The sequence below is a fragment of the Gossypium hirsutum genome, unplaced genomic scaffold (assembly GCF_007990345.1).
Source record: "Gossypium hirsutum isolate 1008001.06 unplaced genomic scaffold, Gossypium_hirsutum_v2.1 scaffold_558, whole genome shotgun sequence".
Classification (NCBI taxonomy): domain Eukaryota; kingdom Viridiplantae; phylum Streptophyta; class Magnoliopsida; order Malvales; family Malvaceae; genus Gossypium; species Gossypium hirsutum.
The window spans coordinates 6,261-25,000 of NW_024403113.1; the positions used below are offsets into that span (position 1 = coordinate 6,261).

The 18,740-nt window shown below is 31.8% G+C and overlaps 1 protein-coding gene across 1 annotated transcript; it reads left to right on the plus strand.

The window, feature by feature from the left end:
* Window positions 1-16,047: 16,047 nt before the first annotated feature.
* On the plus strand, window positions 16,048-18,740 carry LOC121226872 (ER lumen protein-retaining receptor erd-2.2; the record flags this gene model as incomplete). Its single annotated transcript, XM_041110484.1, is given in 3 exon segments — window positions 16,048-16,754; window positions 17,792-17,991; window positions 18,684-18,740. Coding segments are annotated over 3 exon segments (480 nt in total), but the record flags the coding sequence as incomplete, so codon positions are not given.

Sequence of the window (18,740 nt, forward strand, 5' to 3'; positions counted from 1 at the left end):
AATTTCTTTTTCCACTATGGTTTTATTTTCTGATTATATTTATACTATGTCGAAACTGCTAGTGTTAGGCTGCGCGGGTTTTCAATATTAATGAACGTTTTCCAAGACTTAACAAGCACAACAAATGGATATCCTAAAGATTGATAAACCGTCTTTTCATTCAACCGCTGTTTTTTACAAAGACCATCCCAATCACTTAAACCAATGAATGTATACTAAGTCGTAAGTCCATGTGACACGTCAGATCTGGCAATAATGTCTGGGCCAGGTTTGGGGTGTTACACAAACAAAGCTAACTATATCATCACATCAAAACATAGGACATGGCATGATTAATTAAACTTATAAACCATAATGGATAAGGACCACGTCTCATGATCATATACGATAACTCAATGCAGACTGATACGTATGGTCAAAATAATAATAATAATACATATCACAAACCAACTTCCTATACATGCCACTCACTTGATATTTCTAATATTTGAATTAATTTTCCCAAATATGATAGTTTGATAGTGTGATTTTGCCTCCGACGATCTCCAACCCCGAGCCGACCTACCAATACTAAATAAATAGAGAGGATGGGTAAGCTTTACGCTTAGTAAGTCCATATGAAATTAATAAGCAATTACTAACATGCTTTTAAAGATAAAACACTATAATTGTACAATTACACATGTTTAGGTTAAGTTGTTTTATCGAGTTATAGTTACTAAATCATTCATATATGAAGCTAAAAAACTCAAAATTTAGTTTTTTTAATTTTCCTTGAAACTAGATTCATATACCTTTCTCCCATAAAATTTTCAGAATTTTTGCTTTAGCCAATTAGTACAGTTTATTCATTAAAGTTTCCCCTCTTTTGCTGTCCAACAGTTCTGACCTCTCTTCACTAAAAATTATTTATCTCATATTTCGGGACTCGGATGATGTTCCTATCCATTCCTTTTAAAATTAGACTCATTGAATATTCTATTCATATAAATTATAACTCATAATTATTTTTTTACAATTTTTAACAATTTTTCCAATTCAGAATAGGGGATCTCGAATTCATTTTGACACTGTCTCACAAAAATTAGAATATCAAATAATATAGAACTCTTTTTCTCACCCTGTTTCTTTTATATGAAAATAGACTCATCAATATTTAATTCCATAATTTTTTTAAATTTAATTCAACTTACACAATTTTTGGTGAATTTTCAAATTCACGCAACTGCTGCTGTCTAACATTGTTTTACTACTAAAATTCACTCTTACATAATTTCACTTAATCCATTTTGTCTTATCGAAGTTCACTCAAATATCGAGCACATTGCTCATAAATTTCATTAACATATACCTGCACTTATTCATCATATAATCATGTTCACATGTATTTTCACTTAATCGATTTTCCCGTTGAACTCTTCGGAATAATAATTGATACTCAGTTGCCTGCACATATTTTCACACTTGTAGACAAGGCTATCTAGTACGCATAGTAGCCTACACTTAGTACTACACATGCGACCAATTATCCGGTACACGTAGTAGCCTGCACTTAGTACTACACACGTGATCGAAGTTATCGGGTACGCATAGTAGCCTGCACTTAGTACTACACATGCGACCAATTATCCGATACACGTAGTAGCCTGCACTTAGTACTACACACGTGATCTCACAATAGATTATTCGTATCGTTCTATTCCAAATGCTCAACCGGGAAATTCCTCACTTTCCAACATGTTACAAATTTATTCATAGTCCTTTTTCAATTTGCAATTTACAACAAATAGTCATTCTATAGGCAGCCACATTTCATATGATAACAAAATATAATAAAATAAAAAGAATCGATAAATTATTTACGTACAACCTTGTCGAAATCTCATCAAGTACAATCGTGTAGCAATTCATACAACCCAGGGAATAGTAATTTAACACTCAATTCATGTAACAATAATTTGCCATTGACACAACAAGCATTACATTTTTCCATATCATACATACCATCCATCAACTTCTCTTAAATATATTAAACCATACAATTCATGCATGGTATTTCATTATTATTAACACACGAACTTACCTCGATCCAGAAACGGCAATTTACCATTTTAGTCCATAACCTTGTATTTTTTCGATTTAAGCCCGAATCTCGATTTCCTTCATCTATAATATCACATTTAGCCTAATAATTAGTCACGTTATTCATACGAGTCCAAAAATCAAATTTTTAAATATTTTCATTTGACCCCTAAACTTTTGCATATTTGCACTTTTGCCTCAAGGTTCGGAAATTAAACTTCATCCTATTTTCTTATGTTTTATGACATGCTGATAATTTTTTCCTTCTATGGAAAAATGAAATTCTCACTCTAACATGTACTTATGAACATTAGGTATTTTTACCGATTATGTCATTTTACTCGTTTTCACGTAAAATCACTTAGCCAAAGTTGTTTAACACAATTTCAAGCTTCATATTCTACCATTAAACATCAAAATACATTCATATCGTTCATGGGTAAATTTTTAAACAAAAACCCTCGCTCAAAATAATGGTAGAAATAGCTATAACATGTTACCGGGACTTCAAAAATGCAAAGAACATTAAAAACGGGGCTTGGGATCACTTACAAATGAGCTTGGAAAGCTTGAAAACCCTAGCCATGGTGTTTTTCATGAAAAACTCGGCCATGAGGAAGAAGATGAGCAAATTTGGCTTATTTTGGTATTTTTAATTATTTAATTACCAATTTACTAAATTGCCCTTAATGAAAAACTTTTAAAAACCTATCATACCATGTCTATTTTTGTCCAAAAACCTAAAAATGGTATAATTACCATTTAAGGACCTTTAATTTAAAAACTCATAACAATTAGACACTTCTAACATGTAGAACTCAACTTTTGCACCAATTACAATTTAGTCCTTTTGACCAAATTGAGTGCCCAAACGTCGAAATTTTCGAACGAAATTTTCATAAAATCATTCCGTGAAATTTTATACCATAAAAATATAATAAAAATGAATTTTCCTCATCAGATTTGTGGTGCCGAAACTACTGTTCCGACTAGGCCCAAAATCAGGATGTACAAGAGCAAACTAGAGCAACACCCAAATACTGGAGTACAGAACTCACTTGCTATCCTTCATCCTCGCTAACTTAGATTTTCCAAATGCTAGAGTCGCCTTCGTCCTGGCAGCTAAACATGGCAACCCATATACCAATTAAACCAAAGGTATTCAGACTTAAAAACCCAAAATCTAGTATCATGTAGAAGCTTTTTCAAAGATCTGAAAAATCTTTACTTTTTTTTTCTCAAATTCACGAATATAGAGAGATTAAAAAGCTTACCAGCTTATTGGATTCTCTACTTTCTAGACTCAAACCCCATGATCACTGTCCCTTGCAAAGTTTTCCTCAACTTTCTCTTTTTCGGAGCAACTAAAGAAGATAATGCAAAAGAGAAGAAAATAAAATAGAAATGAGAAGAATTCTGCCTGCAAAATAATCCTCATCACACCTATATATGACCCATTTCACGCACGGTCACAAAAGTCCCAAATAAACCATACATTATTAATCATTTCATTTCCTACTAAGAAATCAGTTTGTTCTAACTTAACTGAACCAGAATTGAGACCCGACTATTTACCATTCAACCACTAAATTTTCAATATTTTTTTAGTAAAGTTCGTTGAACTTACTATCGCTTTCAATTAACTCTCAAATCTTTCTTAATTTCCGGACATTAATGAAAAATGGGTGTGATAGTATATATAGATTGCACTCTTCATTGCCTCTCACATACCACTTATATTCACCGTGTATAATTATAAGTTGGTTGCATCTACGGACCTTCCTCTAGGTTTGTCCATCTTCTTTACCACTCACTTGCCCTCTCCAAGTTTCTACTATTTCCCACTCATGCTTCTTTAAATTGTGCAGGATTTTCATTGGTAAGACCTGTACCAAGTTGGCAGCATATATCTAAAGGATTTTTTTGTTGTTTGTTATTGTGATGTTGAAAAACAAGATGTTGGAGCTACTTCAACCAATGCTGACCTACAAACAGACAGTCATACGTGAAGAAAATGTATATCAAGTTTGCAAAATCATAGTTAATAGCGAGATGGGTTCTGATAGTGAAGGTTTCAATTCTAGCAAAAGCATCCTTCAACCTCTAACACTCAATATTCAATATCTTGTTGAGCCTGATGTGGAGTGCAAAATGAGGTATGATGAGAATGTCATTTTGAACTCAGTCAGCGTAGTCTAGTGGGAGGCTTTTAATCTGTTTAATGTGATATGTCAAATTAGGCTCTCTATTAAACTTAATGAGCATATTCTTAAGAAAATTAATTGTCTTTCTTTACTTTCGCTACTTTTTATTTTAGTTGTTAATAAATTATTTTTGTTAGATTTATGTTATTTTTGAGACCCAAATTGGCCAAATGCACCATAGGGACCCTAATGGATTATTGAGTGTTGTAGAGAGTTGATAGTGGCCCAAACACAATGAAAACATCACCTAAAAAGAGGATATTGCGATATCAAAGAATAAAAGCCGTGATACCTCTGGCAGTATTGAAACGAAGAAGTTTGAGGCCACCTACAATGGTACCGCGATACCGGCCATAGGGTATCACGACACCCAAACACCAATGACTCCCCTATTTCAAGACTGCTCAGGGTATCGCGATATCGGACCATGGGTATCGGGATACCACTGATGAGAGGAGACAAAAATGACTTCAGGGGTAGTCCTTGTCCAACTCCAACACCAATAAAAAATACACATTGATGGGCACTTTAGATATAATTTTTGGGTTGTAATTAGATTAAAAAGGCATTTTTGGCTGAGAAGAAGAGAGAGAGCTTTTAGTTTAGATTTTCTTCCATCTTTTTGACTTAGGTTTAGCGTAGTTTTATTCTCCATAGTTATAGGGTTTTAGTCAGAGTTTTTTCTTGTTTTTCTTAGTGTTAATGGTAGTTAGTTAAGTTAGTTATCACTGTAGCTAGGATTTATTTGCTTGTTTAGTGCCTTAAACTCCTTAGTTTTCATTTTAATCCTCTAAATTAATATAACTTAGTTTCCTTTTATTTTCATCATTAAAAATCTTGTTATTAGATGTTCTTTTACATTTCCTTTGCTTCTATTTTCATTGCTTTCAAGCTTTTCCTATTTTTCTTAAGTTTACCATTTATGCATATTTTGTGTGATTATTTTGTTCTTTTTTTGCTTAAGTATGGTTATGGATAACTAAATCTAAAGTGGGAGGTTGATGGAAATATTAGCAAGTTAATTTTTGGGTTAAGGGCTAAATTAATTTTTGGGTTAAGGGCTAAATTGAAAAAATTGGACTACATCAAATAAACTTTAAAACATAGGATTAAAGCCCCTAAGGGAAAATTGAGATAAGTGAGACCGAAAGGAGATCTTATTGGCCACCAATTTAATAGTCACAGGTTAGTTGGGTAAGGTCGAGAGATAAACTGGACTAATTTGTCTAACTTGATAAAATTGAAACCAAAAGGTAAAATTGAGCCACTTTAGGAGTTTAAGTGATTCAGTTCCCTAATTCAAAGAATAACTAGCAACATGGAAGGCAACAAACTTGTAACAACCCTAGCCCATCCCGATCACCAAGACTGAGCTACAAAATGTTACAATACAAAATGGAACAATTGCAGAGCTTTAACGGATAATTTGAATCGAAAATCATTAACTATCATAATATAATATATTCAAAAAAAGTTAGACTTTTCTCGAGATTAATATGAGCTTACGTGAGCTCTAAAGCTGACCCGAGATCAAACAAGAACCAAATTGCAAAGTTTAAAAAAATAGTGCCGACATCGTGACATCGCCAAACAGAATGTCATGTCACAACGTTGGACTACTTGAGATCGAGACGTCACAATATGTTGGCTAACATTGTGACAAGGGAAAATTCGACGTTGGGACGTCACAACCTGTTTTGGAAAAATTTTACCATTTCATACTTGTTTGAATTCAACCTTTCAAATAGGCTAAAAGATACTTTTGACATCATTCAAACATTTTCAAAACATGCCAAAAAAATTCCAAAACACATCATATTATAATCCAATCAATCCACAAAACCAATGTGCCACATTTGACACCAATTCACAACAATGAAACATGAATCATTCTAAACCATTTCACATATTTATATCACTCCATATCACTTACCCATTCAAACCAACAAATTGATTCTATAACAGCCCGATTTTGGGTCTAGTCGGAACAATGGTTTCGGGACTACAAATCCAACATATTAAAATTTTATTTTTATTATATTTTTATGGTCTAAAATTTTATGAAATTATTTCGTGAAAATTTCGTTCGAAAATTTTGATGTTTGGGCACTCAATTTAGTCAAAAGGACTAAATTGTAAAAAGTGCAAAAGTTGAGTTCTACATGCTAGAGGTGACCAATTGTTATGAAATTTTAAATTGGAGGTCCTTAAATGGTAATTAGACCATTGGTTAACTTGTTGGACAAAAATGAACATGATTAGGTATGTTTCTAAAGTTTTTAATTAAGGGAATTTTGGTAATTTGGTAATTAAAATGAATTAAAAGCCAATTTTTGTCCAATTCAAGCCATGGCTGAAATTACCATGAAGAAACCATGGCTAGGGTTTTTCAAGCTTCCAAGCTCGATTGTAAGTCTGTTCTAGCCCCGTTTTTAATGATTTTTATGTTTTTGAAATCCTCGTAACAAGATCTATCTATTTCTACAACTAATTTGAAGTGATGTCAAAGTTTAAAATTTTATGCATGTGGAACATGTACGAATTTTGATGTTTGATGGTAGAAAATGCATGTTTTTTGTTTGTTAAACGACTTTTGCTAAGTGATTTTCGGTAAAAATATCAAAAGGGACTTATTTGTAAAGGTTATGAAAATGTGTGTAAATGTGTGAATAAAAGGAAAATGTGGGCTGCTATAAGCATGTATGAGGTTCGGCTAGGCATGGGTATTGAAGAAATTGAGTACATTTTATTTTACAAGCCTAAGGAGTAAAATGTAAAAATATGAAATTTTAGGTGCAAAAATGTAATTTTTGCCATAATATATTTTTGGCTGATTCGAATAGTATAATGATTAAATAAGTTAAATGTGATGTTATAAATCAAGAAAAACAAGATTCAGGATTAGAACGGGAGAAAAATAAGTATTTGACGATTTAGTCCTTTTTTGTCATTTCTTTGTCGAGGTAAGTTCGTATGTTTAATAAGCATTTAATTTAATTATATATGTATAAATGCCTAATTGATATAATTTTGGTAAATGCTATATTATTTAAATAAAAATGTGAATGTTATTGAGTACGACACTACGGAAATGATCGATAGAGGTTCAATACAGCGAAAGTCCCGATTGAACCTTAGGAATAGATAGGATACAAATGTCATGACATTAGGGTTACTGAGATTACGTGTAAGACCATATCTAGGATATGGCATCTATATAAGATTTCGTCTAAGACCATATCAGGGATATGGCATCGATATGAGATTTCGTGTAAGACCATAGCTGGGCTATTGGCATCGATACGAGATTACATGTAAGACCATATCTGGGATATGGCATTGGTACGGTACTGTGTGTACGAGATCCCTGAGTATCCTTTAGTATTAGAAATGGTCCAACAGGAAAATTTAACGAGTATGCCAAAGAAGAGAAAGTGTACGTAAGTATTACGAATTAGTACATGTATGTACGTAAAGTTTATAAACATTGACTTCATGATATTGTGAGCTCATGATTCCTATGAGAATGATTTTGTGAAAGCGTTGTGATTATTGGTCTATACTTGTGATGTATTAATTTCATAGTAAATTCTGTTGACTATTATGTGATTGGCTTTCAGGAAAAATTGAGTTAAGATATAGCATGTTTTAATCACATAAATTGTGATTTATCGGATATGAGAAAAAGGAAAGATTAGAATAATTTCCTATTAAAATGGTCATGAAAGTACGAGAAGATAAAAGTCTATGAAATTGAAAGATATTAAAATATATGCTTGGAAATTCGAGTACGCATAATTAATGTGCATGTTTATTATGAGATGTGAATTGATTTGTTAATTGCTATAATATGTTACAAAGGAAAGGTTACGGTTGTTAGGCTAATGCCAGGATATGTTAAATTATACTTAAAAGTTGAAAGGGGTAAGCATTGTGACTAGATAAATTGTAACCATGAGATTATCATAGATTATAATAATTTGTGTTCATATTGTTGAACATGATAAACACTTGGTAAGACGTGAATGAGTAAGTTATACTATGAGACTTAAATGACATTCGTATGAATTTATATTATGTTAATTGTATGATATATGTATGGTTGAGGTCGCTTATTATTTGCATATGAACTTACTAAGCTATATTATATAGCTTACCCCCTTCCTTTCCCATGTCTTATAGGGTTAATAAGCTAGCTCGGGTTGGAGATTGTCGGAGATCCTATCACACTATCCAGCTATCACTTTGGTTATTGATGAATTCAAGTATTTTGCATTTATGGCATGTTAGGAATTGGTATTTTGGTTATATGTGTCATTATTAATTTGGCCGTATGTGTTGGCTTGCAATGATGTTTAGTTCATTTTTGTATATATCCATAGAAGTTGGCTAATATTGGTTATGAGTATATCCATATATTAATGCCATTTGTGAATGTGAAATTTTGCATAAGTTGGTGTGGAAAGGTTGATATTCTAAACATGATAAATAATGGCATGAGGATGTCATGTTATTGCCTTGATTATGGATGTGTTTATGGTATGGTTGAGTTTGGAAAAGTATGATGTTTTAAGCATGATAGATGTTGGCTTTTAAATGACATGTTTAAGCCTCAATTATGATGGTATCAGTTGCCTAAGTATGTTATGTTTGGCACCTTTGAATTGGTATAAGTTATGTGTGATTAAGGGTGGAAAATGGCTTGGCAAATAGCCTTTATTTTGTCCACACAGGTATGCACACGGGTGTGTGTCTAGGGCGTGTGTGACACACGGTCAGCCCCACGGACGTGTGATCTAGCCGTGTGTCCCCTGCACCTAAATTATTGCAAAATAGAATGCTCATTATCGAGCACACGGACGTGTGACTTGGCCGTGTGACTTCAATTTTTTGATGACGTCATAAACAGAGAGTTACATGGGTTAGGGACACAGAGGTGTGTGACCACACGATCTACCCACACAGGCGTGTCCCAAGCCACACGTGCATGTGACCCCTGTTTTGATGAAAAAAAATTTCTAAGTGTTAGGAAGTTTTTCTAAAGTTCTTGGTTTAGTCTCGAACCACTCCTAAGTATGTTTTGGGCCTCTTAGGCTCGTTTTAGGGACTATATGAATGTTTTCGAAAAGTTTTAAATTTGAGTGGGAAGTCATGTCTCGGTTTTGAATGCATGTTTGAGTTTAAGTCCGGCAATGCCTCGTACCCTGTTCTAGCATCGAATACAAGTAAGGGGTGTTACATATTCATTCATTCAAAATTCATTATAATGACCTATTCATATATGCACATCGATATACCAAACTTTTAGACATGAACCAAATCAACATTTACCATAAGTTACCATATGTTTTCAAATAAACTATGTCACAAAACATGTTTGATATTACATAATACTATAACACTCCTAAGTACATGCCACATATAACCGAGTTTTAATGACCAAAAGTCTACTGAATTAGGAGGTGGATAGTAAGTATACTCAAACTTGTTATCAAATCCTTCACTTTGTTATCTTTGATCATTTAATTCGTAACATATAATTTCCCTTTCGTATCGTATAAGTTGCCTAATGAAACATTGTAAAAGAACCTAATACAAAGATACCAATTACGTCTGATGGTTGTTCGAGCTAAACACATATATATCCATTTGTTTCAGGTTACCCGCTCGGGCTTAACCTTTTATTAACATGTCAAGTAGCTTGGCCAAAGTTATAATGTATAGGTCAGCTATGTAACAGCCCGATTTTTCAGTGGTGTCAGAAATAGTGGTTCGAGACCACCAAATCCGGCAAGTAAGCTCGTAAATTTTATTATTTAATATTTACGAGTCAAATATGGCTTTAAAATATTTTTGAATGGGTAATTTATATTTTATAATGAATTATTAGGTTCGAATGGTAAAATCCTAGGTCAAGTGGTTTTAGAAAGTAAGGTATCAGGACCTCGTTTCTATAAATCGTGCTGTAAATATTTTTATAAATATTTACGGAGTGTCATTTAGGTAGTATCAAAGTTCCGTTGGAAAATTTTAACCTTTCGACAGTTAATTAATTAAAAAGGACTAAATTGAAAAAGGCGCAAAACTTACTAATTATAATAATAAAGTGACTAAATGGCTTGATTAATAAATAAGGAGGGACTTAAGTGATAAATATGCCTAAATTAATGGATGAGGTGGCATATGAATAATAAAATAAAATAAAAAGAAACAATGGCAAATTTGTAATTATATTGAAATTAAATAAGACAAATTGAAATTTAAAAGCATTCTAGTATTTTCTTCTCCAATTTTCGGTTTAAAAAAGATAAGGGAGAGAGATCAATCTGGTTTTTAATATTTTTGTCTCATATGAGTTCAATTCTTACTTGTTTCTTGTAATTTTTATGCTTTTGAGATTGTTACAATTTGGTCCAACAAAATCTTACTTTAGTTTTTTATTTTGTTAAATATTTTGGATGTTGTCATTGATGAATCTATATGATTTTTTATGCTAAATGATGAATTTGAGATATTAGTTGTTATTTAAAAGTATTTTGTTAAGTGATCTTGATGAATTTTTCGATTAAGGATTAATTTATTAAATTAGTAAAAATATAAGGATTTGTTGTGAAATTATTGCAAAAATGGGCTGTATTAAATGTCATGAATATTCAACTAGCTTGGATTTGTATTAGAAATGGTTAATTTGCATGTTTTGGGTTCAGGGACTAAATTGAATAAAAATTAAACTTTAGGGATAATTTTGTAAAAATTTAAAAATGAAAAAATTGTATGAAATGAATTTTTTTTATTGTCTAAATTAATAAATTGAATGAAATTATTAATTTAGATCAAAATTGGGTGGAAAATCGAGGAAAATAAGAAATTACCAAAATACCCCTAAACTTTAGTATTTCTGCAATTTAGCCAGGTAAGTTCGTGTAACTAAATTGTATGTTTATATGTTTAAATTAAATATTATGTTTGTGAAATGTATAATTGTCATTTATAAGTATTGATCACATATCCGAAGACAAGTACTAAATCCCATTTGAACTTAAGAAATTCGATGGATACAAATGACATTGTCATTAAGGGTTTTCGATTGGTTGTAGTCCTGCAAGTGTTGCGGACTCACCACAGCTCTTATGAGCATCCCGATATATGGCTCTCTTGAGCTTCCTGATATACAGCTTGATTGAACTTCCCATTATACAGCTCACATGAGCTTCCATTATATGGGTCGAAAGAGCTTCCCAGTTCACATGCTCGTATGAGAATTCTTGAATATGAATTGACGGATTACAGTTTTGTACACTTTGTGTGTACTTCCCGTGTATCCAACGATATTTTAAATGGTTTAACGGGCACAGTTCTGTTACGAGATTATATAAGAATGACATGAACTGTTACTGGAAATGATATTACATGATATATATTGAAACTTGAAATGGAATGATACATGTATATGGAACTTGCTTGGTGATTATGTTCACCCATATTTATGGAATATTATACGAGATTCACATGGTTAACATGTTGAGGATATGTGTATAAGCTTTTGGCCAAATTGGTTTGGATATGATATGAATGCTTACCTTAAATGTGAATAAATGGTAAGTACTCAAATGAAATATGTTAGTGCTCATGAAAGAGTGGTAAGGTTTAAATTATGAAATTTCTTACGAAATGACTTATCATGTGATTAATTCGAAAAAGGCTATGTTTAAATGCACTAGCTTGTGGCTATCGTTAAATGATATGCTTATGACTTGTGTGTTATGCTTATGGAATGAGTGTGGAAAATAAAGAAATGAAAATGAAAATAAAGAAATTTGGAAGAGTTTAAAGTTGTTTAAAATCCTGCTATGCTAGGGATAATATGTATAAGTGATGTTGTGGATTTATTCACCTTGTGAATTGATGAATATAGTTTCATGAGTATTGTGGTATCGATATTGGATTATTCTTAATATGTATAAATTTTATATTTGAAATAAAATAATATTATTAAAGTTTATATGAGCTTACTAAGCATTTATTGCTTATGTAGTTGTTTTCTTTTACTTTTTAGATTATCGGAAGCTCGATCGGATTGGAAACTTGTCGAAGCTATATCACACTATCCATCAATTCTATCGGTATTTTTGAATGTTTTGATTTTGGTTATAATGGCATGTATAGGTTATTTTGGCTAAATGTTGGCCTATATGTATTTTGTGGATATTAGCCACTTATTTGGCTTGTGTTTTGGCACATTTTGGTTTGTGCATATTTGCCTTATATGGTTGATGTGTGGTTTAGTTTATGATTGTATAGTGAAAGATAAAGTGTTAGCTAAATGTGCATTTATATACATGTGTTTTAGTATGCGATGAGTTGATCATGAATCAGTACCTTGATATGTAATGTATATATAATTAAATATGCTAGTATTTGAAATACATTTTGGCATCATATGGTATGTTTTGGTAGGTAAGTGACTTGGTTTGAAATAATGCAAATTAGTTTGGTAAATCTTGGGTACAAATATGCATATAAGTTAGCTATACATATGAATATATTGAATACATGAGTACACATGTTATAATCTGTCACCTGAGGTGCCTAAAGGCATATTGGTTGTATATGAAGATATTATATGTGAAAAGCTTGATTTTGGTTTGTTGTGCCTAATTTTGTCTTGTTGATATGCATAATGTTGATTGTAGGCTAACACCAAATTGGGTGATAAATATGGCTTGTAAAATGGCCTATTTTCATCCACACGAGTAGAGACACGGACGTGTGTCTCAGCTGTGTGTGACACACGAACAGGTGACACGGTCGTGTGTCCCTTGTATCTTTTTAAAAATGCAAGTCAGTATACTCACACGACCTAGCACACGGGTCTGTCGCTTGGCCATGTGACCCAAGTCAGAGAGCTCACAAGTTTGGACACGGGTTGGGACACGGACATGTGCCCCTATTTCAAATACCCACATGGCCAGAAACACAGGCGTGTCTCTTGATCGTGTGAGCCACACGTCTTGGCCACACGGGCGTGTGTCCCTTGCACCTTTGAAAAAATTTAATATTTTCTGAAAAATTCTCTAAGTACCCGGTTTAGTCCCGACTTGTTTCTAATGTGTATTTTGGGCCTCAATGGCTCACATAAGGGACATTATGCTTGATTTCAATTGGTTTCTGATATGAATGTTATATGATGTGAAATATCTGTTTATTTGATCTGTAAATTCTGGTAATTGCTCTGTAAACCTATTCCGGCAACGGATACGAGTTAGGAGTGTTACAAGCTACCCATCTGGGTTAAACCTTTATCGACACATCAGAGAGTTGGAAAAAGTTGTGTATACATGTAAAGTTACATGTCCGGGCTAAACCTATAAAACGACATTAGGTTACTCGTCCGAGTTAAACCTATGTCACATGTATCTTCGAGTCTGCAACAAATGTTGGATCTCAGAATCATCAGAAATCAACCTGTAACCATGTGTACAATAACATTTACAAAGTTTCATCGGGATAATTCCATCATGTAAGTTCATGTTATTCCATTTCAACTTAATCATTTCTCATCATTTCGTACTAAATTATAAACAATCCAAAGTTCACTAAATTTTATATTATAATATATATATATAACATTCACAATATAGTACACATGAGAAATCAAAATATAATTACACCATATGACCTTACTTGGCCAAAATAGCAATCGATAAGGTGTCAATGACTAACTTATGGTTTTTCTTTTCTGCAAATATCTTCCAATTAGTTTAAGTCCCGGTTTAAATCATAATTTAATTCAATTATCAACTCCAAACATCATTTAATAGCATATAATAATTATATAATAGTTCAATTTCATTTATCATATATTTCTTCAAGTTTTTCATTTTATTCAATTTAGCCCCTAAAATCGAATTTGTCTAACTTTCAAATTTGAGCTTCGATTTTGAAACTGACCTCAATTTCATCCTTCTACAACCCTGTAATATAAAAAATTACATAAATTTAACCTTAATTTTGAAATATTTACACTTTAGTCCCTATGCTCAAAACTAACAACTTTCACTTTACAAATTAGTTCTTTTTCATATCTAAGCTCAAAATATATTAATTTAGTACCAAAAGATTCAAGATTCAAGATTCAACAATGAAAACTTTATAAACTTTAACAGTTCTGTAAAATAGTCCTCGAGCTAGCTAAATCAAGCTCATGGGATCTAAAAAATATAAAAAATACAATGACTAAAAATCACTTACCAATTGAAAGCTTAAATTGAAAACGTTGAAACCCTTATTTTTCTCTTTATTTTCTTGAGGAAGATGAAAGAAAAGAATGACCAAAATGCTTTTAATTTTCTTTTATTTTATCTATTATAGATATTATAATTTTTGAATTATTTTAACGAAAATCATACCAAACCGTCCACTAATATTTAAATTGGGTTATTTTCCATTTTAGACATTGGTTTAATTACTATTTTAGTCCTTTAGTAATTAAAAATTTATAGTAACTAATTTTTACTATTTTTACAATTTAGTCTTTATACCACAATTAATCACTGATTTGATAAAATTTCCTATCCAAAATTTAATTCATCTATATAATAATACCATAATTATTTTTTTAGACATTGGTTTAATTACTATTTTAGTCCTTTAGTAATTAAAATTTTATAGCAATTAATTTTTACCATTTTTACAATTTAGTCTTTATACCACAATTAATCACTGATTTGATAAAATTTCCTATCCAAAATTTAATTCATCTATATAATAATACCATAATTATTTAATAAAGATATATAAGAGTTCATTTTACAAAATTGAGGTTGCAATATCTCATTTTTCCACACCATCATTTAATACTTAGTGGGTAGTTAGCTAGACTCATTAATTGCATGTTAATTGTGTAAGGATCACTTAATCACTAACTCTTCTAGGTTCGATTCTTGGAATACTATGGTATTTCATTGTAACACTACAAATATTACAATAAACCTGTCACACTTGCAGATACTGCTTTATCATTTGATTGTGTTAGTGTTGATTTCTCAATCCCAGTATTCGCACGTCGGAGACTAAGGCGGTCAATCTTCAGTTAGATAGTGAATTAGTATTTGTTATTCTAAGTTTTGTTTTTGTTTTCTTATATTTTTTAATGATTTCTTTTTCCTTTTAGTTTTGGAGATAAACAGTATAATAAGAAAACCAAGCCTTTGAATTTAGAACTAATTGATAGAGATGAAATCCAAGACATGATGTATACTGCCCAAAGTAGAGGTAGTCACAAGTACAGAATAGGAGGAAGAGACGGTTGAAACTGTAGGTTGGGCAAGATTTTTCTTTAAATGGCAAGAGGACTGATGAAGATAAAGAAGGCTTGTTGTTGATCTTCCATGACTCCACCAGCATTTTCAATCTTTCTTGTTCTTATTCTTTCTTGTTCATGCATCTGAAAAACTAAAAGCAAATTTATTTACATGCTTAATAAGATATTCTTAGATATTGTAGAGTGAAGCTAGGAAATTATTTGGGTTGGAATTAAATTATATATTTTTTATAGTAGAACTATATAATTTCATTATTTTAATAGTTTATATTTTTTATAAGTTTTAAAGGATTAAATTAAATTTTTATTATTTTTAGAGGGTTAAAGTATAATTTTATCATTTTTAATATAAAATTTTATAAATTATAAAGAAATTTAAATGGAAAAAAATTTCAGAGGGTCATGTCCTACAAATCCCTGACTTTTCATTGAAAATATACATTAGGATAAAAAAAATTGATATACTTTATTTCACTATTTTTCATTTATTTTATTATTTATGTTTGAGATTATCTCTTTAAAAATATTAAAAAATATTATTGATATTTAATTTATTTTGGGATTCTAATAAAATTTTTTATAAACTATATTTCTTATATTTAAAAAAAGGACATATCCTCCTATATTAGGGTGTTTTTACTTTCTTGCTTGCTTATTTTATAATATTCCCAGTGGTTGTGAAGTGAGGCTACTTAATTTTTAATTCAGATTCAGATTTCTCGCCCGTCAAATAAAAATCCACCCGAATCACTTATCGTTTTCTCAAATCCCAATCAAAACGATAGAGACCGGAGTTTCGAGGAAAGACAATCCAAATAAAAATATTTTTTCCCTATTAAACAAAAAGCTTAAATCAAACCCCAAAATCCAGAATCCCACATCCTCTAAATCCCCAAAACGGGAAAAAAAGAATAAAGAAGACATGAGGACACAGAAGAGGCCGATGCATGCGGTGTCGATGTGGGTAAGACGACAGCCGCCGAAGGTGAAGGCTTTTTTGGCGGTGGTATCGGGGATGGCGGCATTGGTTCTTCTCCGAGTCATTGTACATGACCACGATAACCTCTTCGTTGCCGCCGAGGCTGTCCATTCTATCGGAATCTCTGTCCTCATCTATAAGCTCACCAAGGAGAAGACTTGTGCTGGTAATTCCAAAAAAAAAGCTTCTTTTCTTTTGCCAGTTGATAAAAAATTATATATTTTGTTATTGGAATTGTTTTCTATTAATTTGTAGCTTAAATTTAATACTTACTGCATGGATTTTTTTTTCTTAATTTAGTAATTTCAAGAACTCATTAAGATAATGGCTAAATCGCAAAATTTTAAAGATTTTGATTTGTTGGCTTTGTGCCGATCGGATTTTTTTTTCTATATAGCTGTTTTTAGGTTGAATTTCCGGCTTGATTTCTTGTTTCTTTCGATTTAAGGTATCCGTTTCTTTGTTTGGTAGCTTGTATTTAATTCTTGTATATGAACTTACAGTTTTGTTCTAATTCTTCTCACCGCCTATCATGAAGTGTATGCGCTATGTTGCTGTTGGCGAATTTGAATTTCATGATACAAGGTCCATTTGTTGAAGGTTTTTATTGGTTGATTTTTTTTTTATTTTTGATTTGGGTTTTTGAATAGAATTCTGATGGGTGGAATATGTAGGGTGATAATGATCTTTCTATGGTAGTATTGTATCAACTTTCAGTGAAGGGTTTCTTCTTGATGCAAAGGGAAGCCCTTTTTAGTTTGTCTCACCAGTTTGATGAATTTTACTACTTCGTCTCTGTATATTCATTTATTTATTTTCTATTCGTTTGCATAAGCTCTTTTTTGTTTGTCTTACCAGTTTGATGAATTTTATGAGGTTGCCTTATTTTTACTTTTGTGCATTATGCTATTCTTCTCCATGAGTGAAGTATGGGTAGAATGTTGGTTGATAAAAAAGTGTAGCTTTCGGACCAAAAGGAGCTATTCTCTCTCTTCTGACTTTCCTGCTATGTATAAAGCTTGGTTGTTGTTAAAATCCAGTATGCCTTTTGATATTGGCCTTTTTGTTTACACAAGATAGATGAATGAATTGATTAACCCTCAATTACTGGTTAAATATGCTTTAACGGAGTGTAGAAAGTCTTTATTGATGATAGTATTGGTTCTATTCATTTTATGTGAAAATATTTTTGAATGGTTGCAGGACTATCACTCAAATCCCAAGAACTAACAGCTATCTTTTTAGCTGTTAGGCTGTACTGTAGCTTTGTTATGGAATATGACATACACACCTTACTTGATTTAGCCACATTGGCTACAACATTGTGGGTTATTTATATGATCCGTTTCAAACTAAAGTCCAGCTACATGGAAGACAAGGACAACTTTGTGATATATTATGTTGTGAGTTTCTATCAGTCGTATCAACTTTTTTCTTTACTTGCTGTTATATGTATGTTACCATGTCCTACAAATTGCTGGGTTTTGAAGTGAATCCTATTGGCTTGTGTATCATGTTTTCCTCGTCAAGAGCAAGTCTTGTTTCTTTTAAAGCTTATTCTCTCAATATCTGAAGTTTAGGTTAACCTTTATATATAAATAGCTTACTGAGGCAGATTACTAATTAGTTTTTCCATTCCATGATGGTATTTTCCAGGGTTGTTGTTAAGCTATTATTTCCTCCATTGGCTGCAGGATCTTCATATTAGAAAATGTTGATCTTTTTTTCCTTTAAATTTGGTTCTTAACTGAAAGATCTACTTAATATGTTTTGTTCTCTTTCTTCGTTTTTTTTTTCCATGTGTAGGTAGTCTTCTAACTGTCTATTGAGCTGTAACTTGTCTTCAGTTCTTCTTAGCACTTGTTTGTTTTAAATACCACTTTGAAAGCCACCTTATACCTCACCCTTCTAGTTTTGATTTAATATATTTTATCTGGCAACCAATTGAACTAAAATTGTTGAAGGTATTGCATTTTTGTATTGCTGCGCATAGACACGTTTTAGCAATACAATTATATTCTTTGTTCCTTGAGTGGATTTATTCTTTTTTTGAACATGTTCTAGAAGTCATATGGGCGTTTGAATTTGGATTCAGGTTGTCCCTTGTGCAGTACTAGCTCTGTGTATTCATCCAACAACTTCCCATAATCTA